General features: G+C 40.1%; 1 protein-coding gene across 3 annotated transcripts in view; it reads left to right on the forward strand.

The window, feature by feature from the left end:
- Window positions 1-247: 247 nt before the first annotated feature.
- tmem94 (transmembrane protein 94) overlaps window positions 248-19,348 on the forward strand; it is a 28,835-nt gene continuing 9,734 nt past the window's right edge. Inside the window, exons 1-15 of one of the 3 annotated variants that reach the window (XM_007558708.2) lie at window positions 248-476; window positions 3,650-3,950; window positions 7,250-7,369; window positions 7,679-7,806; window positions 8,507-8,643; window positions 8,812-9,017; window positions 10,074-10,222; window positions 10,352-10,454; window positions 10,536-10,622; window positions 11,442-11,558; window positions 13,998-14,054; window positions 16,871-16,975; window positions 17,865-18,038; window positions 18,107-18,325; window positions 18,705-19,017. In XM_007558708.2, coding sequence (XP_007558770.1) covers window positions 3,927-3,950; window positions 7,250-7,369; window positions 7,679-7,806; window positions 8,507-8,643; window positions 8,812-9,017; window positions 10,074-10,222; window positions 10,352-10,454; window positions 10,536-10,622; window positions 11,442-11,558; window positions 13,998-14,054; window positions 16,871-16,975; window positions 17,865-18,038; window positions 18,107-18,325; window positions 18,705-19,017 — 1,939 coding nt within the window. In that variant the 5' untranslated portion in view covers window positions 248-476; window positions 3,650-3,926. The remainder of the gene's footprint in view (window positions 477-3,649; window positions 3,951-7,249; window positions 7,370-7,678; window positions 7,807-8,506; window positions 8,644-8,811; window positions 9,018-10,073; window positions 10,223-10,351; window positions 10,455-10,535; window positions 10,623-11,441; window positions 11,559-13,997; window positions 14,055-16,870; window positions 16,976-17,864; window positions 18,039-18,106; window positions 18,326-18,704; window positions 19,018-19,348) is intronic. The other 2 variants (XM_007558716.2, XM_007558726.2) reach the window with 2 other exon arrangements.

A 19,348-nucleotide genomic window follows, 5' to 3' on the forward strand; every position in this document is an offset into this window, starting at 1 on the left:
TTTATTTATCTCTGAATCCGATGAGAAAATCAAATTACCAAAACTTACACAGTCATTTGAAGCTGTTTCTATTTGATTTTCAATAGTTGTGTAGTTCTTGGAACTGACCGCAAGATGGAGCCGAAACTTAAACTTGCCACTGTGTCCTGCCCCACCACATCCACCTTGGCCAGTCTCACTCATAAGCTGACCGGTGTACCTCAGCAGCAGAGACTGGGTGAAAAGGGGTGTAAAGGGTTATCAAAGTTATACGCCTGTCTAGACGAGCGTTTAAAATATTAAACTTCTCCACAGGTGAATTAACCAATCAGAGAATAAAACACCTTACACTCATCCAATCACAGCCTACTTCCTGCAATACGGACGTTGTCCAAAGATGGCTGCTGCAGTAACAGTGAAGGAGAAAAGTCCATTAGTGTTTGAGAGAACAAAATAACTTTGGAAGGATATCAATAGCTGCTTAAAAGACCCATAAGGTGAGTCCGTACAGAAAAATGTACGTGGATACAATTAATTTATATACCGCAAATTACGTAGGTGTAGTTGCTGATAGGTCGACGCCTGTCTGCAGCATCTGTTGACAAGACGGAAAAGATATCTCTTCTGTGTTATTAATTTAATCAGTGTGTATTAGAGAACATGTCCATAAAGCAAAGCTTCGGCTCTGGTTTATAGCTAGCTGTTGTTAGAGCGTCTTTAGATCGCCTTCAGTCGACATTTCGACAATATTGTTCATTTAGTCCAACGTAGTAAACTGAAAGCTATATTTAAATGTATAAAATATACAAATGATTGCAGATTGAGCAGACATTTAAACTGTTGCGTCGTTACATTTTTACCCTCGTAAGGTTATTGGACGCAAAATAATCCTCATCCACCAGTTATCAGTTCAATGTAAATGATTTTTGTCAGACATTTGACCACATTTTAATGTCACTGATTTGAACTTTAAGTGAATCGTTCTTTTATCAATGTGAAAGAATTAGGTAAGAAACGTACAAACAAAATAGCTGGAAGCTGTTGATCAGAAATACATACAGGATAAAATACACACAGTTGAACTCAAAGTATAGTATTCATAATTGTAATCATCTGGCGATTATGGAACACCTACAATAAATCCAGACTCATGCACCTTGTATTTTTGATCAATTTTTTCAATAATAATAATAATTTCACATTTGTGAGTGGTTCAGATAAATCATTAGAAGCCCCATGTTTACTAGACATTCTGTGTCCATGATGAGGGTATGTAAATTTCTGACCACAACTGTTAATAATGGTTTTAGTCTTATGTTTACACAGTTCAAAAACTGATGAACAGTTCCAGAAATTGATTTTAGAAAAATTTGAGATTGTGACTTGGTGAATGTGTAGAAACCCTGTACCAGATGAGGCGCATTGGTTTTTCTTTGTTTTCATCTCTCAATCATGCAAATGATTCTAATGTTGCTGACAGAAGTAGAATTATAAATACCGTCTTTAAAGCTAGAAGCTGTAACATTCACAAGCCATAGTGAAAATGTGCAATTTACCAATTGATACCTTAAAAAATTATGAAATTGTTCTCTCTGTGGTCTTTAAATGTTCCGCCTCACACTTTAGTATATTATATTCAATACACAGTGAGGCAAAAGTTATGCTTTCTCAGTTTCAGTTTAACTTTTTAACATATCAGCTAACATAAGTTGATATGTTACATAGTATACAGAAGCTGCTGATAAACATTTACTGACTGACTTCATGGTTGGTGCTTCACTTGGTCCTGGTGTTATTGGGGGGTTTTTTCCCTGGTGTTTTGGTTATTGAAGGAAGGAGAAACTACAATGTCCAAGGTGGTTTGAAAAAGTGATTCAGTATTTGAGATACAGCCTCAAAATTCTAAAAGAGCTGATGGACAGGAACAGAGAAGTTTCTGCAGCATTCGTTCCTCCTGGATGAGTGTCCAGTGACAGTGAACTGTTGTTTGCATTGAGTCGTTGACTCCACAATCCCTAAACCCCCCTACCCTTCACTTTTTGTCATATGTATATGTTTTGGATTTTGGCCTGAGCCTGAGCTAGCCTGAGTGAATATAATGCATTGTTTTCAAACAATGATAATAAGTAAAACCTATTTAGGGTCATACCTCTACATCTCAATCACATTTAAGCCTACACTTTGACTAGCCCACAAGAAAACCTTCATTTTATTTCTTTTAGCAAATTCTTGTGCAATTCAGATCATTGTCCTGCTGCTTAAACCATATGAGTTTGCATTTGAAGTCAGAAAAGGACAGCTGGTTCTTCTTCTTCAGGAGTTTTTGATGGTGAACAGACTTTCTGGTAAATTAGTCGTCTAGGAACTATCACACTGACACTATGACATTGACACACACCTTCCTTTCTATCTGTCCACAAAATGGTTAGAAGGTTGGGAACCACTGATTTAACCAACCTGACTTTCAGAGAGAACCAGACAGTCAGCCATTTTTGAAGTGTACAGTTTCAATCATAAATAATTCTTCTCATTTGGATGGCTTGTTTGATTTTCAGATGGATCTCTCTCTCTCAGCTTTACAGTCTGCCTCTTCTCCTCTGTGACTGAGCATCATCAGCTGTTTGTCAGAACATGCTGCTGACTCAGTGGAGCTGGCTTTTTGTTCCACAGAGCTGCTTATGTCAATGGATCAGGTGGCTGTGGCTTCTGGACCTACATCTCATTCTCTCTTCAACTGTAATGCTAACATGGGCTGGTCCTATTGCACCTTCAATAAAAAAGAAGATTCATACATAACAGTGAAAAAATAGGACTCCTAATTTAAATATTTAGTTCTACCAAAATGAGAATTATAGGGAAACACAAAAATGGCTTTAGAACTGAGTTTGGCCCCTGATATCTGGTGTTACCAGCTTTACTAGAAACAGCCAGATGTGTGAGAAGTTCTTGGATGTTGAGTCAAGTCAACTCTCAGCATCTCAATAAGATACAATTCTGGGCTTTGACTAGGCCCAGAACATTTTAATTTCTTAATTGTCAACCAGTTCTCTGTGAAATTATTGGCATATTTTGGGTAAAAAAAACAAAAAAGAAACAAAATGCCACTCCTATTCCTGGGAATTAGGAATCAATTCAAAATGCTCAAATATTTTAAAATGTGTTTAATTTGTACCTCTTTGCCTTTTTGTGAGTTTACTGCATATTGCATTACACGTCCACTCGACCTCTGTATGGCTTTTGAATAGTCCTTTCTTTTTTTTTTTCTTTCTTTTATTTAAGAAAAAGCCAGGCAGCTAAGCTAACCTAGTACTGGTTTAAGTTCCAGAGGTTTAGGCACAAACCTATTTTTGTTTTAACTGATGGAATTTGATACAGTATGGAACCTTGTAGAATTGTTTTATATAAATGTTCTATTTTTTTTACACACTATCTATTCCTCCTGTCAGTCCCATAATTTAAACATACTCTCTAGATTGACTTTAAAAATGTGTTTCTGAATTAAAAATTGTTTCTGAACTGAATCGAATCAGATTGGTAGAAATAAAAGATGTGTTTGTGCTTTAATGCGTTTGCCTTATCTCTGTTCAGCTGTTTGGTCAGTTGCGCTGTTTTGAGTGCTTATAAAAACATTTCCTGACCAGACTCCTGCTGTTCATTCTCACTTCAACAGTCGGTGTCAAAAACCAGAGCCCATCTCTTGGTGGTAACCTGCTGATCCCTGCAGGTGTTGCTGTTCTTTCCTGTCACTCTGACAGAGGAAGGTTTCCAGGTGGGAACTCCCAGCAGCACCACTCTGCCTCTGCGTATGAGTGACCTGAAGACGTCGGGAAGAAACGGCCCCGCTGTGGGCTCCCCACATCTGATTGCGCTGTGGTGGCACTGAAGGCCTCTTGCCAGGTGTCGATGACAGCTTGAGAAGCAGAGCATGTGGAGTGGTCGGGGTTGGCATGGCGACGCAGGACAAGAAGCAGGTGAGTTTTGTTGCTGAATGTTCAGGTTATTTCCTGTACTGGTGCAGGCTTTCTAGAGCGTAGAACTGTGAAACAAGAATCTGCAGCATGCATACATGCTCCGTTACACCTCTAGTGAGAACCTGTTGTCTGTTTTGATTTGATCTTATAGCACTTTTATTAAATAGATGGAAATGAAAATAAATGACTAACTATTTAAAACCTCAGAGACAAATCAGTGACTAAGCAGCTGCCTTTGTAGATTCACATTTATGTTTAGTAGAGCAGCACAATAAATCGTGAATACATCGTCATCTCAGTGTCAGTGTGTACAATATTGATATCAACAGGACTGATTGGAGTGCAGTAATTGACTTATATATTTTACAAGTTCTGAAGTTGTATAACACAATATTTAGCCAGTAGGACAGTGGCTAACGGCAGCCAGAGCTAACACTGAGGTCACAGAGCAGGAAGCACAGATCATAAAGACAGTAAAGAAGAAAACAGGCATATATCATACCTGATGTCGTCATATTTTTTTTCAATATTATCGCCATCTGAAGATTTTCTAACACTGCAGCCCTGACGCTTAGTGAAGCTACTCCAAGACGAACATGTTGAGTCACAATTATTGTATTTAAGTTGAAACTGTTGCATCATTTTATCCATTTAATTGATTAGTTTTATAATTAAGTCGATATTTTATTTTTTTTTACTTTGTATTGCCATTAGTGTATAATGGTCTTAAACTGGTTGGTGCTCTGGATTTGAAGCAGATTTTGTTTCTGGAGTAGCATCACAATATAAAGGTTTCATATCAGTCATAATTACTGATTTGTTTTTTGGGAGGATCGGGGGGATGATGTGGCCTTTTCTGTTTTAACCACAGTTTCTTCTTGAGCTGTTGTGCATGAACTACTACTGTTCATGTTACTTAAGAGGTTGTTGCTAGGTAACCAAAGAGTGAGCCAGTTAGTTGATGTCAACTAACTGGCTCTGGTCATGAGAGGCTGAGCCTCTAAAGCCTTTCTTCTGCCTACATCCCCCAGAATGCTGTGCGGTCCTGGCAAGAGAATGCATTTTGGGGCCGCGGTCCCCACTTTGAGAAACCCTGTTCTATTAGAAGTGTTTTCTATTGATAGAGTGGCAAAAAGATTTCAGATGGAGGTTCTGTAGCCTCCACTGCTCTCCCAGCCTCAGAGCAAGGAGAACAGCTTATTGACATGTAACCACTGTTGTTGCTGTTTACTAATGTCACATAGTATGAATTAAAGACTTGAATGGTTTGATTAATAAGTGTTGAAGGCAACACTTCAACACTTCATATACAGTGCTGTATATGAAGCACTGTATGCTTCATATACAGTGAAGCAGTATATGCTTCACTGTACATTTCTCTTTAAAGGCAGATTCACTTCATATTTCCTCCACTGTCTGTTTAAAGAGAAATGATCTGTTAGCATGTAGCCAGGGTCAGGAGCCGTTTTGCCTCTGTTGGTCCTCCTGGCTGCTTCATGTATCCATGGAGGATTTTTGTTGATTCTTTGTTTCTCTGGGAAAGTTATTTCTGTCTTGGCTGCATAGGATGTTGGTCCTTAAATCTGAACTCAGGTTCAAGGAAATTGTCATATTTGGTAATGTGTGTGTGTCTGTGTGTGTGTCAGTGGGGTGACAGATGGGAAATGTAGTTTCTCCCTGACATGACTAACCAGGGTTTATATGCAGTCTGGAAAAGTCTGAAATTTTCCAGCTCTGGGTAGGGAAAATGAAAAAGTGTTTATAGTTCCAGATTTGTTTTCCTAGTCCATTGTCTTATCCAACTCCCCAAACCAAGTGACTCTAAGAAAATGATGCACATAATGGCACTATGTTTATTTGAATTAAAGAAATAAACAAATATCATTATAAATACAAATTTAACTGCAATCAACATAATTATGTGAATGTGTGGAGTGATTTTTAGCATCACATGAGAATATTGATGAAACTATTTCCCAGTCTTTTCTTTCTCTGCATCATTAAAGTGTCTCCATTTTCTGTCACATTTTGCATTTCAGCAACTAAAAATAGAACCACAGTGTGTATAAAAGACTGTAGACCATCTAAATGAATTCAAACATGTGGCGCTCAATGTGTGATGCTAAGCTAAATATTGCACTCAAGCAGTACCTTACATTTATTTGACGATATTGCTAAATGTGATATTGTGATTATTTTGACTTGATGTATTGTCAGGCTCTAATTTTATCCTTATGCTGCGTCTTACTGTTCTGATTTTAGTCTGTAGCTGGAACAGAAACAACATGCCCATTTCTCAGTATGTTTGTGAAATTGCTTCATTTTCCACAGATCTAGATAATGACCTGAACACACATGCAGGTAAATCATGACTCAGCCAGGAGGAGGTCAGGGCTCCTCCAGTTACTGGCTGCTTGGCTGGTGCATCACAGCATCTTAGATTTTCCATGGATAGAAATAGAAAGCTCTGTAAGATGGTGCTGTTTTTGATAGTAAATATTACGGCTGAAATTATAAATCACATTAAGAGTGATCAATAGATTATTGAAAAAGTTGTCAACTAATTTAGTAATTGATTAATTGCTTATACGGACTCAAAAAAAAATACTATTTTGTTGAAAGAACACACTCTGAGCAGTAATTAAACCAAAACTGTACAAAAATATGCATTTTGTATTTAGAAATTAAACGCCTTCTTTGTCTGTAAATCTGCTCTACTGAAAATACCTCAGGTGTCAGTTTTAGCTTCACCTGTTTCAGAGTGAGTAAACATAAATAAATCTCCTCTTAAGCATGATCTGCTTTTCTGTTATTCATCGTTTAATCCAAAAAATAATCACCCGATATACCCAACACTGTGGATGTTAAGTCGAGCAGAAAGGCTGAACTTTTCACATGTTGATGTCATAATATTTTTTTTAGCTGCAGATTCATTTTTTGGCAAATGATCAAGTGTTCACTGAAGGAATGCTGCTATTGCATTTTGAGCAATAAAATGTTCATTTTTTTTTTATTTAAAAGAAGAATTGGATTTTTTGTTTATTGCATAAAAATGGCTTCAGTTGTCAAATGAAAAAGTCTGCAGAATGTGTCAATTTGTTTATCTGATTGTCAGAATAATCAATACGACAGGGCAGAGCATTATTTATCCTGGTAAACTTAAAATGCCAGTGAAGCAGAAATAACCTGTATTGAAAAAAATGTGCATGGAAACAATCTTTAAAAATCATGCTGATAAATACGGTAACATTTGGTCTTGTTATGGTGTATGTGAACTTCTGCTCCTGTTGTGTTGGCAGGAGGCAGATGGTGTGACTCGTGGCCTTTCTACCAGCCAGGCTCTGGTGAAGCTCCGGGACCAGCTGAGCAGCCTGCTGGAGCAGCACCAGAGAGCCACACGGAGACGGGTTTCTTGGCTGGTATGATCACATTCATGGACAAAAAGGTTTTCAAACTCAGTAAAGAAAAAACATGGAAAAACATCAGTCTGAACATTTTTTTTATCCAACTGTTAAAACAAAACATATGCTGGCAGATATTTTATTTTGTATCTTTTCCAACTTTTCTAGTAACAAACAGTTTCCATTATTTAAGTGCAAACTGGTTAAAGAATGAGGTTTTTTTACAGCTTGTTGGGATGTTTGTACTGTTTTCGTCGTGGTTTGTAGCTTTATGTCACAAACAGAATTTAGTGTTTTCTTTCTTCTTGTTTTGAATTCTTTTAATAGGAACAATGGCAAAATAGCTTCATTTACCATGGCAACCGGCAATCCTGTCTCCACTGGCCAGGCGGGGCTCTGACTCTTCTGGTGGTGGTGGGACTCCTCTGCTGCCATGGCAGCCAGCCGAAGGGCAGGTAGCCAATCTATGTTTAACTCAACTATCCTGTCATGAACTATGAATGTAAAATGGATTTATAACACGTAAAGTAAAAGCACAATAATTAATGTGAACATTTCAAATCAACACTACCTTAAACTCAAGTGGCTTCACTCAAATCATGCACAGACCTATTCACTCTTGTTGTCATACTGTAGACCGTATATAAAATGCTCACATTTATAATTTCACTAAAGTAGATCTTTATCAGACAATACTGTTAAAGAATCTGTTCCTTTTTTAACTTCCACTCTACCTCAGGAAACAATTTAATCTCCAGCCTGTCACAAATTGAAGCTCCATTCTTGTTCATAGTGTTACTTCCTCATTGTGTGTGGCATTAGCCAATGTAGCTTCGTTGAAAAAGAAGGTAATTATGTATAGGAGGTTGGTCGTTGCTACTTTCTCATCCAGGATTAGTGAATTCTGCAAGTCACTGACTTGATCTAATCTGTTACTAGATGTAACTTTTTAAGCAACTTTAATAATAAACTGAACTTGTCTGCATAGTTTAAAAGTTATAATGAACTTTGAACTTTGAATCTATTTCTATGATTGAATTATGCTGACTGTGTATTTGTGAATACAAATAGATTTTTGTTCTTTTGCAAAGAGTCTTGAGGTAACATCTGTTATGAATTGGGATGATATATATGAAATGTATCTTTTGTTCCCAGCTCTGGTATAGAGATCGTGAATTCTACAGCCCTGCTCCTTCTCTTCCTGTTAAACCTGCTTCTGGTTGGACGCCAGGAGAAGCTCAACAAAACCGAGATGGTCCGGCGACTCAAACGCATCATCGCACAGCTCAATGGTGAGTTGGGAAATGACAATAAAATGCCTAAGTTTTCTCATAAGGGTCAAAGGTTAAACATGTGTGTGATTGTTTTATTGTGACCACTACAGAGTAACTAGTGTATTATTATTATTTCTCTGGCCTGTTCTAATACTTTCCCTCTATTTTGGTGTTTCTTTAATCCAGATTATTTGTCAGGGTGTGTGTCTGAAATTCAGTGGCCTTCTTCTCTTTACCCTGACCTCTACACGCCCTCGTCTCCTTCATGGTCACTTCACTGGACCTACCGGGACTCTCAGCTGGTTAACCTCCCCGTCAGTCTGCTAGTGGAAGGAGACATAATTGCTCTTCGACCTGGCCAGCAGGCGTTTGCTTCTCTCCGGGGCGTCAAGGTCAGGCTGTAGTGACTTGCAAGCCGCAATATTTGATTTCCAAATATTAAATATAAAAAATTTTGCAGACATTCAATGAAACCTTGAAATAAAGTAATTAAAACTCTCCATCCATCCTCTGTTTTCTGTTTGTCTGAAATTGGGTCACAGGGGCAACAGGCCCCGGGGGCTTGGAGGGGATCCAGAGGGACTATATAGCGCCTCCAGGAAGTTCTGGGACTTCCTCAGGGGAAAGAGGCCCAGAAGGCAGAGTGATGAGATGCTCTGTTGTTCTCAACTGAGGAGCAATGACTCGACTTCAAGGCTTCGAGATTATGACCTTCCTCAGTCTTGTCTCTAATCGTATCTAGAGTCTTATTCTTTCAGTAATAATCCGTACCTCATCACCATAGTTGATAGACAAAATATAGATGTACCAGTTAATCAGGAGCTTTGCTTTTGGCCTCAGCTGTTTCTACAACAGAATGAGTTCCATCCAGGTTGGTCACCTGAGGGAGCACTCCACTCTTTACTGGACTGGAACCATATGACCTCATGCAGGCCACTTCGCACTCTGCTGCAAACTGATCCAATGCACCTGAAGATGATGACAGAATCTTAAAATCTGAACAAATAAAACCCTGAGATTCCCAAACCACCCTCCTCCCACCGATGCATCAACACCACAAACAAGATGAGTGACATACAGCAGACCTGACAGAGGCCAACCTGCGCAGCATTTAACTCAAACTGGGCCCTAGAAAGTGGACACAGCTTGTGCTTCGTTATACAAAGACAAGATGACTCTTACAGACATCCCTGGCAACCCAAACTGCAAAATGCCTTGATGACTTGTACAGCCCTTACATCCACAAACCACATGTCAACTGGAGAGCCAGATCTCTCCCATCCCTGTTCTGATGCTCTGATAATTGTCTTTCCTACATCCAGATAACTAAATTCCTAGAAATGATGCCATGTGATTGGCTAATGGAGAGGTGTACTTATTAAAGCAGGTGTGGGGTTAGAAGTGGAATCTGGGAATGGCGCTGAGTTCTATCTTTGTTTCTTTCTCAGGATGATGAGCACATAGTGTTGGAACCAGGAGATTTATTCCCACCATTATCACCCCCCCCTTCGCCTCGGACTGAGAAGAGGGGGCCCCAGAGCCCCCAGCAACACCGCCTCTTCAGAGTGGTTCGGACCCCGGTGCTGGAGCCGGTCAGGTAGGGAGCTGGATCATCTTTGGTTAGGTGGTTGGATCATCTTGGTTGTTCTGAAAGCAGCCGCTCTGCCACTATAACATTCCCAGTGATACGTTTTTACAAAAATATAAGTTTGATTTAAACCAACAGGAACGCTTTGGAGCTGGCCCTGTCCCGGCCAATCTCAGTGCTGGATAATGAGAGGTTTACTGTTCAGTCCATCATCACGAAGCTCGTCTGTCCTGTTGTGCTGGTGAGCTGTTAACAGGAACCTTCTACACATTCAGCGGATCTGGAAGAGCAGAAGGAAACATTTACCTGATCCTTCCTGCAGGTGGCGTTCCTGGTGGTGAACACAATTCGCTTTTTCTGCCAGGCCCCCAGCATCACTCCTCCCTGCTACAACTTCCTTCAGCTCCAGGTGAGACGACACTTAGCACCAAGTACTGCCCACCCCTACCAGGTCTCATGTACGGCCTCCTAGTAATGCAGTAAAACTATAACCCATTGAGTCTGTCAGCGCTGCTCTGTCTTTCAACTAGAAAAAGTTTAACACTTGCTGTGTATTGCAGACTTCTGCCCAGGTCCCTCTTGAAAATGAGATCTGGATCTCAACGGGGTTTACCTGGTTAAATAAAGGAAATAATAATTTAAAATAAAACAGGGATTTTACAGATGGCAGATCTCCATGTAGAGCTTTAACCTGCGTGAGGGGAACAAGTTAGAGCGATCACTGTTTGTAACGATCACTGATACTGGCAGCAATAAAACCCGAGAGATGAGTCCCGAACTAGCTAAACCGCTGTAGCTGCAACGCATCGTTTCTATAATCTATAAATGATCCACAGAGGTTTGTTTTTCTCTGAATGAAACTTCCCTGTTTCTCCACAGACGGCTGTTGACAGACATCAGTGATTTAGAATCTGTTACAGTAAAAGTTGACTGCAAATAATGGCAGTGGACTATTTTAAATGATAATGTTGAACAAATTCACCCAACTCTCCGTCCATTAAACTCCATCCAATGGTTCCAGCTAAATTAGAAATGTTCTGATCAGGGCCTATTTCAGGACCAAATTTCTACCCTGCTGATCTGTTTTTACCTGATAAATCTGGGGCGTTAGGAATAGACCAAGGAAACTTGCCTGGTTCCTGGGAACTACCCAGGAATGTTCATTATTTGCTGTGAACAGTTCATATTAATGACGGGATGAGTGGACTGAGGTGTTGTTGTGTTGTAGCTCATGGCTGTGCTGCCCATCCTGCCCCTGCTCTTCCCTGTCATGTGGGTCCTGGTAAATGCCTTTGGAGAGGCCAGAGTCCTGTCTGAGTTCAGTCGCGCATCTCCAGCTGGCTTGGTAGGACACACACATACACGCACATATGCGCACACACACACACACACACACACACTGAAATATTAAGTACTGTTACAGTTAACCCCAAAGTATCCATAGTCCTAGCTTATAGTAATCCACTAAAGTGACCAACTATGTTTCTTCTGACTAGAAGTCATGATGTTTTGGAGCGATTCAGCTATAGTCCAGTACTGAATCTGAGAGAGAATCTGTGGATGAACAGGGTTTCCCCCAGAAAACTTACTAAGCCAGGTCCACCAGCAGCCCACTGTTTTTATGTTTAAAAATGTCAAGTTGACAGGAAATGTAAAAAAAAAAAAGACATTTCAGTAACAATGTTACTAGAAGACATTGTTGACAATACTTAATGACAAACAATGATTAAATTAAATATAAGGGACTGACAGTGTGATTGGTGCACACCTGGCTTCCTGCCCTGTTCAATGCATCACCTATAAAGCTTTCTTTCAGGAATTACTCCGCCCCGCCGCTGACCGTGCAGCAGAGCGGGGCACGGCAAAGACGCATGCAGTTCAGGATTACTGGTGTATTAAAAAATACATTTTTAAAATAAGAACAAGCATCGCTTAGCCTGGCGAGGTGAATGGGGGGAGCAGGTAAAATCTGATGGCCCGCCAGGCCACTGGGGGAAATCCTGATGAAGATAAGGGAATGGTAAAGAGGCTTTCTGACAAAAGCAAAATACTTCACTGCACTTTATTTTTGGACAGAGCTCAAAACATTTCTGTAATCTGACCTATTGTTCAAGGTTTGTTTTTAAAATGTGATTAGATTATTTTGTACTTTTGTTTATTTAGTAGTTTAGCAGCAATACTCTACGATAGCTGCACTATGCCATGTGCAGGTAAAGCAATTTTGTATTGTTTCACAGGTATTGTTCAAAGTTTTTCATTAAAATAAGATTGGAACATTGAAGGGGTATAAAGTTGACACCTGACAGTATCAATTATTAAAAACAAATCGCTATTGGACAAAATTGGAATTGGCAAGTTTGAGCTTCTTAAAGATCAATGATCGGCCAAGAAACTGCAATCGGTGCACCCCCATTGAGAAATATGTGACACTATCTACCAGTCTAGAGGAACTGGAGGAATGAAAATATATTGTAGTTTTTGCTACATTTTGTTTCTTAGTTGTTTGTATATATGGTACATGTTAGATTTCAAGTCACCAAGACTTGAATATCCGTTTTAGGCTACATGGTAAATCATTTTTTTTATTTCTGTGCATCTGTCATGCAGAACCACTGCAGCTTTCATATATATATATATATATATCTTTCATATATCTTTTTGTAATATTTATCAGACTATTAGTACCTGCTAATTAGCAGAGGTAATTAGCAGGTACTTCTGCTGATTAGAGCTCCAATTCTAACAGCATCTCTCTTTGCCCATGATCATCATTACATCATTTGTTCAAATAGTTATATGCAAGTTAGAATAACCATCATGGGAATGTGCAGCGGTCATCTGTTCAGGAAGGAGACCGGCTCTGAGGGGTCGCATGGGGAATGTGTGAATCGACCCCAGAACAAATGACCTTGTGAAGATGGTAAGAGAGTCATTTTCCACCGTGGAAGAAGATTTTGCACCAACATGGTCTGGAAGCCCACTCAGGGAGGAAGAAGCCATTACTCCAAAAGCAACAGGAAAATTGGATTTGAGTCCAGTCTGCAAATGGACTCAGGGACAAAGAGCTGAATGTCTGGACACATGTCCTGTGGTCACATGGACACTGGGGAGACTTGCCAGGCTCATCATGGTGCACTTCACAATATAAGTGTCATCATAAGAAAACATTATGTAGAAATACTGAAGCAGGATCTGATGACATCAGCCAGGATGGAAAAGCTTGGGGACAAATGTGTCTTCCAAATGGTCCTTAACAAACCGCTGTCTTAAGCATGACAGTCAGTGTTGTTTTATCCGATTTGAACATTTTGTCTCAAACAGTTTTTCTGGCATTTTTTTCCCTCTACTCCATGAAAATGTTGAACCTTTAATGACCTTACATTATTTTGTAGAATATATATTTAACACTTTAAACATAAAGTATGGCTTAAAACAATAAAAACAGTATGGCTTGTGGGTGATAATTCTTGGTTTTAAGGCACCAGAGGTCCTCCTGCCAACAGCTGTTTCCAGATGAAGAGGTAAAACTGTGAGCTGCTAACGTTGGCTCAGCTGTCTGATCATCTCTGGTCCTGCAGAAACTTCCATTTCCCTTTTAATAGACTGGTAAACATAGGTGGGTGGTATCATCTGGTTTTTGTCCTTCAATAGTTTTGAAATTTTAAGTTTTGTGACGAGCCCAGTGCAGAGGGATTCATCCCTCGAACACACACACACATGCACACAGAGGAGGTGCACTGCCAGCCTCCCTCTGGGTTTTAACTAGCTTCTTCTTTTGCCCTAGCTTGCTAAGTTCTCTGAGGACACTCTAAGCAGCTACACCGAAGCAGTTTCCTCGCAGGTATAACCCTTCTCTGTCTTGCTCGCTCACCTCACACCTGCTTAACTCCCAGCTGCACCTCAACCTGCTTGTCTTTATTTGCTCACCGTCCTGCAGCTCCCCCTTGTGGACCCACATCTGCTTTGAATCATTACCATTAGCTTCTATCTTTTAATTCTATTATGAAAAAATTCAACAGTTTATGATTTGGGCCACTTCCTATATCACACTGCTGTTTTTGCTTAAAATCCTGTGAGTTCCTTTTCATTTCATTCATTTTTGCAAAGTAATTTTCCACAGTTTTCCTAACCGTGACTGTTTGGGTCACATTATGTGTGGATCAGTAATCTGTCCATCTCCACCAAGCACCTCTGGATGTCCATGATTTACAGGCGCCTCTCCCTCGCTCCATGCATGCTTCTGTTTCCACCATTTCCCTCAGCTTCTGCTCAGAATGCTGTTGTTGCAATGCTTTGGCTGTCATCATTCTCTGTCCAAATCTCACTGCTCATCCATCCACATGAATCCATAGAACATGTGAAATATGGTAGCGATATTAACCTGAGACAGACTTGTTCAGTGGTCATCAGACTTTGTGCTGGTGATCCACAGTGCAGTCCTGATATATTTTATTATGTTGTTAATATGTTTTTATTGAATGCACCAAACTTGCTTGGAGACCTTTGGAAAACAGTCAGCTTACAATTTTTGATAAATATTTGCCATTTTATTTCTATTTTTAAGTTTTATAATAAAGAAGAACATAAAACTTGTCATAGAGGATGGATTTATTTTCTACTACAGGATGTGGATATTTGTGGAAAATAATGAAAAACAAAACCAAAAGCAAAGAAAAAAGTTTCTTGTCATTTTATTCTCATGGCAAGAAAATATAGAAGTGAATTTTACTGGTACTTTTACGTAGACTGTAAAAAGGGACAATGCAAAAAAAAAAAAATACACCTTTAAATCATTAGTTAGATGCGAGATAAAAAATGTTGAAATAATTGATTTATTAGATAATTAATTCAGTATGTCATTAAGTTATTAAAACGATTCAAACATACAATGACTAATGCAGATAATTAAGTGTGTATTTATTCATAGTTCCTGTTCCTGCAGCGTCACCATGGTACATTAATGATTTATTTATTTAAATTTGTCCCTTCTGACCCTCCATCCTTTATTTTGTTCTGACGGGAACAAATATTACAAATAAATTTTCTTTGTGTCGTATGTTTACAATATATTTACCCATTTTAAGCATGTTTTCCATTTCTAGATCTGATGTTTCAAATGCATGTGTTGCTGTTTTCCCTTTTCTAAATGTGCTACATTATGCCGTTTAGGTATGATGACCTCAGATTCTCCACTATTGGGTCAAAAGAAGGTTCTGAGTTACCTATTCATAAATCGGGTGAGAATAATTTGTGGCAAAAAACGAGATCATAAAGTTTAACGTGACTCTGGTCTAAAACTCTGGTGATTTTATGCCGGTAGTGTGTGGTCCAATCTTAGACTGTGGTGCACCTGTTTGGGAACAGAGTTTGGAACTCAGCAGCTCCCACAGTCCTGGACGCACAACTGTTTGATCTGGAAGGATGTCCTCAGAATGGCCTTCTGTTTTTCTCAATCAGACTTCAGAACAGAACTGTAAGGAAATCCATAAACAATCTTGCTAAAAGGTTAAAGAAGAGGAGGATGACTAAATTAAATTAAGGGTTCACTCAAGGCCTGTAAAAATCTCCTCAGCTGGTACAGGGCTTTGTTTATACTTTGAGGGGAAAAAACTTTTACAGAGACTATGCTGCTCCCAGCATAGTCCTTCAACATCTAACATCTACTTAGCAGAGGTGAAAGGTGGTGCTGAGTTTTACCTCTAGCAGAAAAAGAAAATATTTACTTTATTTAACCCTCCCGCGGTCTTAAGAAATGGGGTCATTTGGACCCATGAGTTTTTTACCTTGTGGGGTCCCACTGACCCTGAATATATTTTTATCTTTTTTTTCTCTCTCTTTTTTTTTGAGTGTGTGGTTTCGGGAGCTGACGGTCTGATGGGACATTCCCCCCATTTCCCTGCTGTCTGACATCTATCACAGTTATTTTACATATACTAATATGCCTTTAAATAAAATTACTTGATAAACAGACCTAACAGTTGGAGAAGCTCAAAGCCTTTCCTAACAGTCTAGGGCAGAATAGTAAAGTGTTTGTAGTCCAGTCATCATGCTACAAGTTTAACCTGTTCTTATGAAAAGATTTCAGTGAAGTGGTGTTAGCTGATCATTATTAGCAGGAGCAGAAATACAGTGAAATAAAGTCAGCTACCTGGAAACCTATTGGTGTTCTGATCACATGGGTCAGGAGGATTCTGCAGGTGTACAGAATACAAGTAGATCCCTCTGAAAACCAAACATGACTTCAGATCACTGAGAGCTGTATCTGGACACAGGGATGCACAGTGTGGTTTTTTCATTATACTCAACATGAACTGTCCGGTTTCACTGCTAAGTCTGACTGCCATGTTGTGTTAGCACTGGCTAGCTAAAGCATCCGTATACTGAATGGTTCCTTTGTGACTGTTTTTTCTGCCTGTGGAAAAGTTTTCATTGATTCCATCCAATCAGAACCTCAGTCTCTGCATGCCTGTTTTGGCCGCTTCACCTCCGAGACTTGTACTCTACAGGCTTTACTCTCATCTCAGAACTGATGAAGGAATTCTCTGTGATTTAGAACTGGGAAGTATTCTCCTCAGTAACAAATCTGCTCTTTTATTAGGAGGTTCTTGGTTTCGGTGGTCTCTCATTCTAACCTGCTCGTATATGTCATGGATGCAGGATTTGCTGCGCTGTGTCTGGAGACACATGGTTGGCGTTTTGAAGGGAGAATCTGAGACTCTGTGCTACACTTCCAGCCTGCTGCACACTCTGGGCTCTGTCACTGTGAGTACGACTGTTTGAAGGCCTTCTCTTGTTTTTATGGCCAAGTTCTGATTTCTTTCTTCACTTCTAGATATCCCATATGCTTTATGATGTAATCACTTTAACATTTGTACAAAAAATTACACCAGATTAAGAAAAAAAATCAAAATAAATTTCAATGAAATTTGAACTTTCAGTGATTTTAAAAAGCTCTGCTTATTTATAAGTGATGATTACCACTTATTACCTGTAAGTTGCACTTTTTTGCACGTTTTTTCATAATTTTACTGATCCTTTGACTTATAGTTAGGTATGATTTACATATATGTTTTGTTTCCTCTTCATGATGTAATTATTGACTGTTGCAGTAAATGCCAAATTCATACTGATGGATATGAGATGAGGATTAAACGTTACTGCCTGCATCTGCAGACAGCATCTGGTGAAGGTCCATGCCTGTCCAATCAGAAGAGACTGAACAAATTTGACCTTCCTGGGTTTTGTGCAAAGAGGAAAGCTTTACTGTCTGAGACAAACATGAAGGTCAGACTGAAAGTCACCAGAGAGAACACAGACAAAGACCAGAACTTCTGAAGTCATAAGACTAAATGTAATCATGTGGACACAGAACAGAGGACATGTTTGACAAATCCAACACAGGAATCCAGGAATACTAACTATGAAGCATAGAGGTGGATGTGTCATGCTTTGGGATACTGTTTAGCTTTTAAATATGGATGAAGTGTAATCCTGAAACAATTCATCCTATCTTGCATAACAGGAAAGTCAGCTCAAATGTCAGAACTCTGCTGAATACAGGAAGGAGGAAGCATGCTGTAGATTTGTTGCCATGGTTTCATGTTTTTATGCCTTTGCTTCCTCCTGTGTTTCACCCTCTCTCTGTATGCAGGTGCTGTGCTGCGTGGACAAGCAGGGCATCCTGTCATGGCCAAACCCGAGTCCAGAGACGGTTCTGTTCTTCAGTGGGAGAGTGGAACCGCCTCACAGCAGCCAGGACGATCTCCGAGACGACCTGTCGGTGAACTCCTACTGTCGGATGGAGACTGAAGATGACCGGGATGAGGTGCGTCTGCGTGACAGACTGTGAGTTACTGTAGCTCCCCCTTTCTTAATATCCTCTTTCTGCTGCAGTCTCAGGAAGCAGAGACTCTGCTCTGTCCCCCGGAGGAACCCGCCGCCCAGCTGGGGGATGCAGCCGAGCCCAGTGAGACGTTGCACGACACGGCTCGACTGTCTGAGACGGTCAGACTCCGACAGCCTGCTCAGCCCAACACACATTCACGGACTAAACATCACTCTGGATCCAACGTCAGCTTCAGCCATGACACCGAGGGAGGCGAGGAGGAGCAGGTACAGGCCGGGGAGAGACCGAAACAGCTGGCATTAAAAAAACAAACTGCAGCATTCATTAATGTACAGCAAAATGTAAGGAGATTTCAAAATAAGACGTCTAAGAAGTTAGTGCATGCAGATGCAAGAAAATGAATCTAGTTAATAACGTTGATGCATTCATATTCCATAATTAGTTTGGTGTAGTTTGCACAAATAAGATACAGATCAAAGATATTTAGAAGAAGAAGAATGGTAACTGTGCAGGAAGAGACAAAAGCCCAATGGGTCAAGGAGCATAGAAAAAAATCTAAATCTTCTCGTGTTATGAAAAATGTTAGGTTTAGCCATACGTGAGGATTCCATCTCTCTCTTCTGTATCTTGGTTTTTGTCGTCCAGGATTTTGCTCTGGGCTGCCCAGAAGCCGAGGCAGAGGACTTTGTGTGCGACTACCACCTGGAGATGCTGAGCTTGTCCCAAGACCAGCAGAACCCGACCAGCATCCAGTTCGATGATCTCTCCTGGCAGTGCCACCTGCCCTCTCTGAAGCCGCTGGGCCTCAACATCATGCTGAACCTGTGCAATGCAGGGGTCACCCAGCAGCTGTGCCGCTTCTCAGACCATCTGTCTAACCTGGCCCTGCAGGAGAGCCACGGCTCCGTGCTGCCCGTCTACGTTCCCTGGGGCCTCTGTGAGCTCTCCAGGCTGATAGGTAAAACATGCAGCGCTGCATGTCTACATGTCCTTCCTGTTCTCCAGTAATGCCTTTAGGTTTTAGGTTTCACCTGCAGCCTCTCAGTGGGAACTTCATTATGTCACTTTGGACTGGAACTTTATGGAACACATTTCATAACTAAATGTTAACACAGACTTATTCAAAGCTGTCTGAACTACAACACTCACCATTTTCTAGTGGCTTTATTGTTGGATAATAAATGTATTCATTCAAGGAATCAGATGCTTTTAAATTCTTGATCCGTACTTTTAAAATCCACTGATTGTCAGAACATGCTAACATTCTTTGCTCAATGTTGAATTCAAAA

The sequence above is a fragment of the Poecilia formosa genome, unplaced genomic scaffold, assembly GCF_000485575.1.
Source record: "Poecilia formosa unplaced genomic scaffold, Poecilia_formosa-5.1.2 Scaffold4, whole genome shotgun sequence".
Taxonomy (NCBI): domain Eukaryota; kingdom Metazoa; phylum Chordata; class Actinopteri; order Cyprinodontiformes; family Poeciliidae; genus Poecilia; species Poecilia formosa.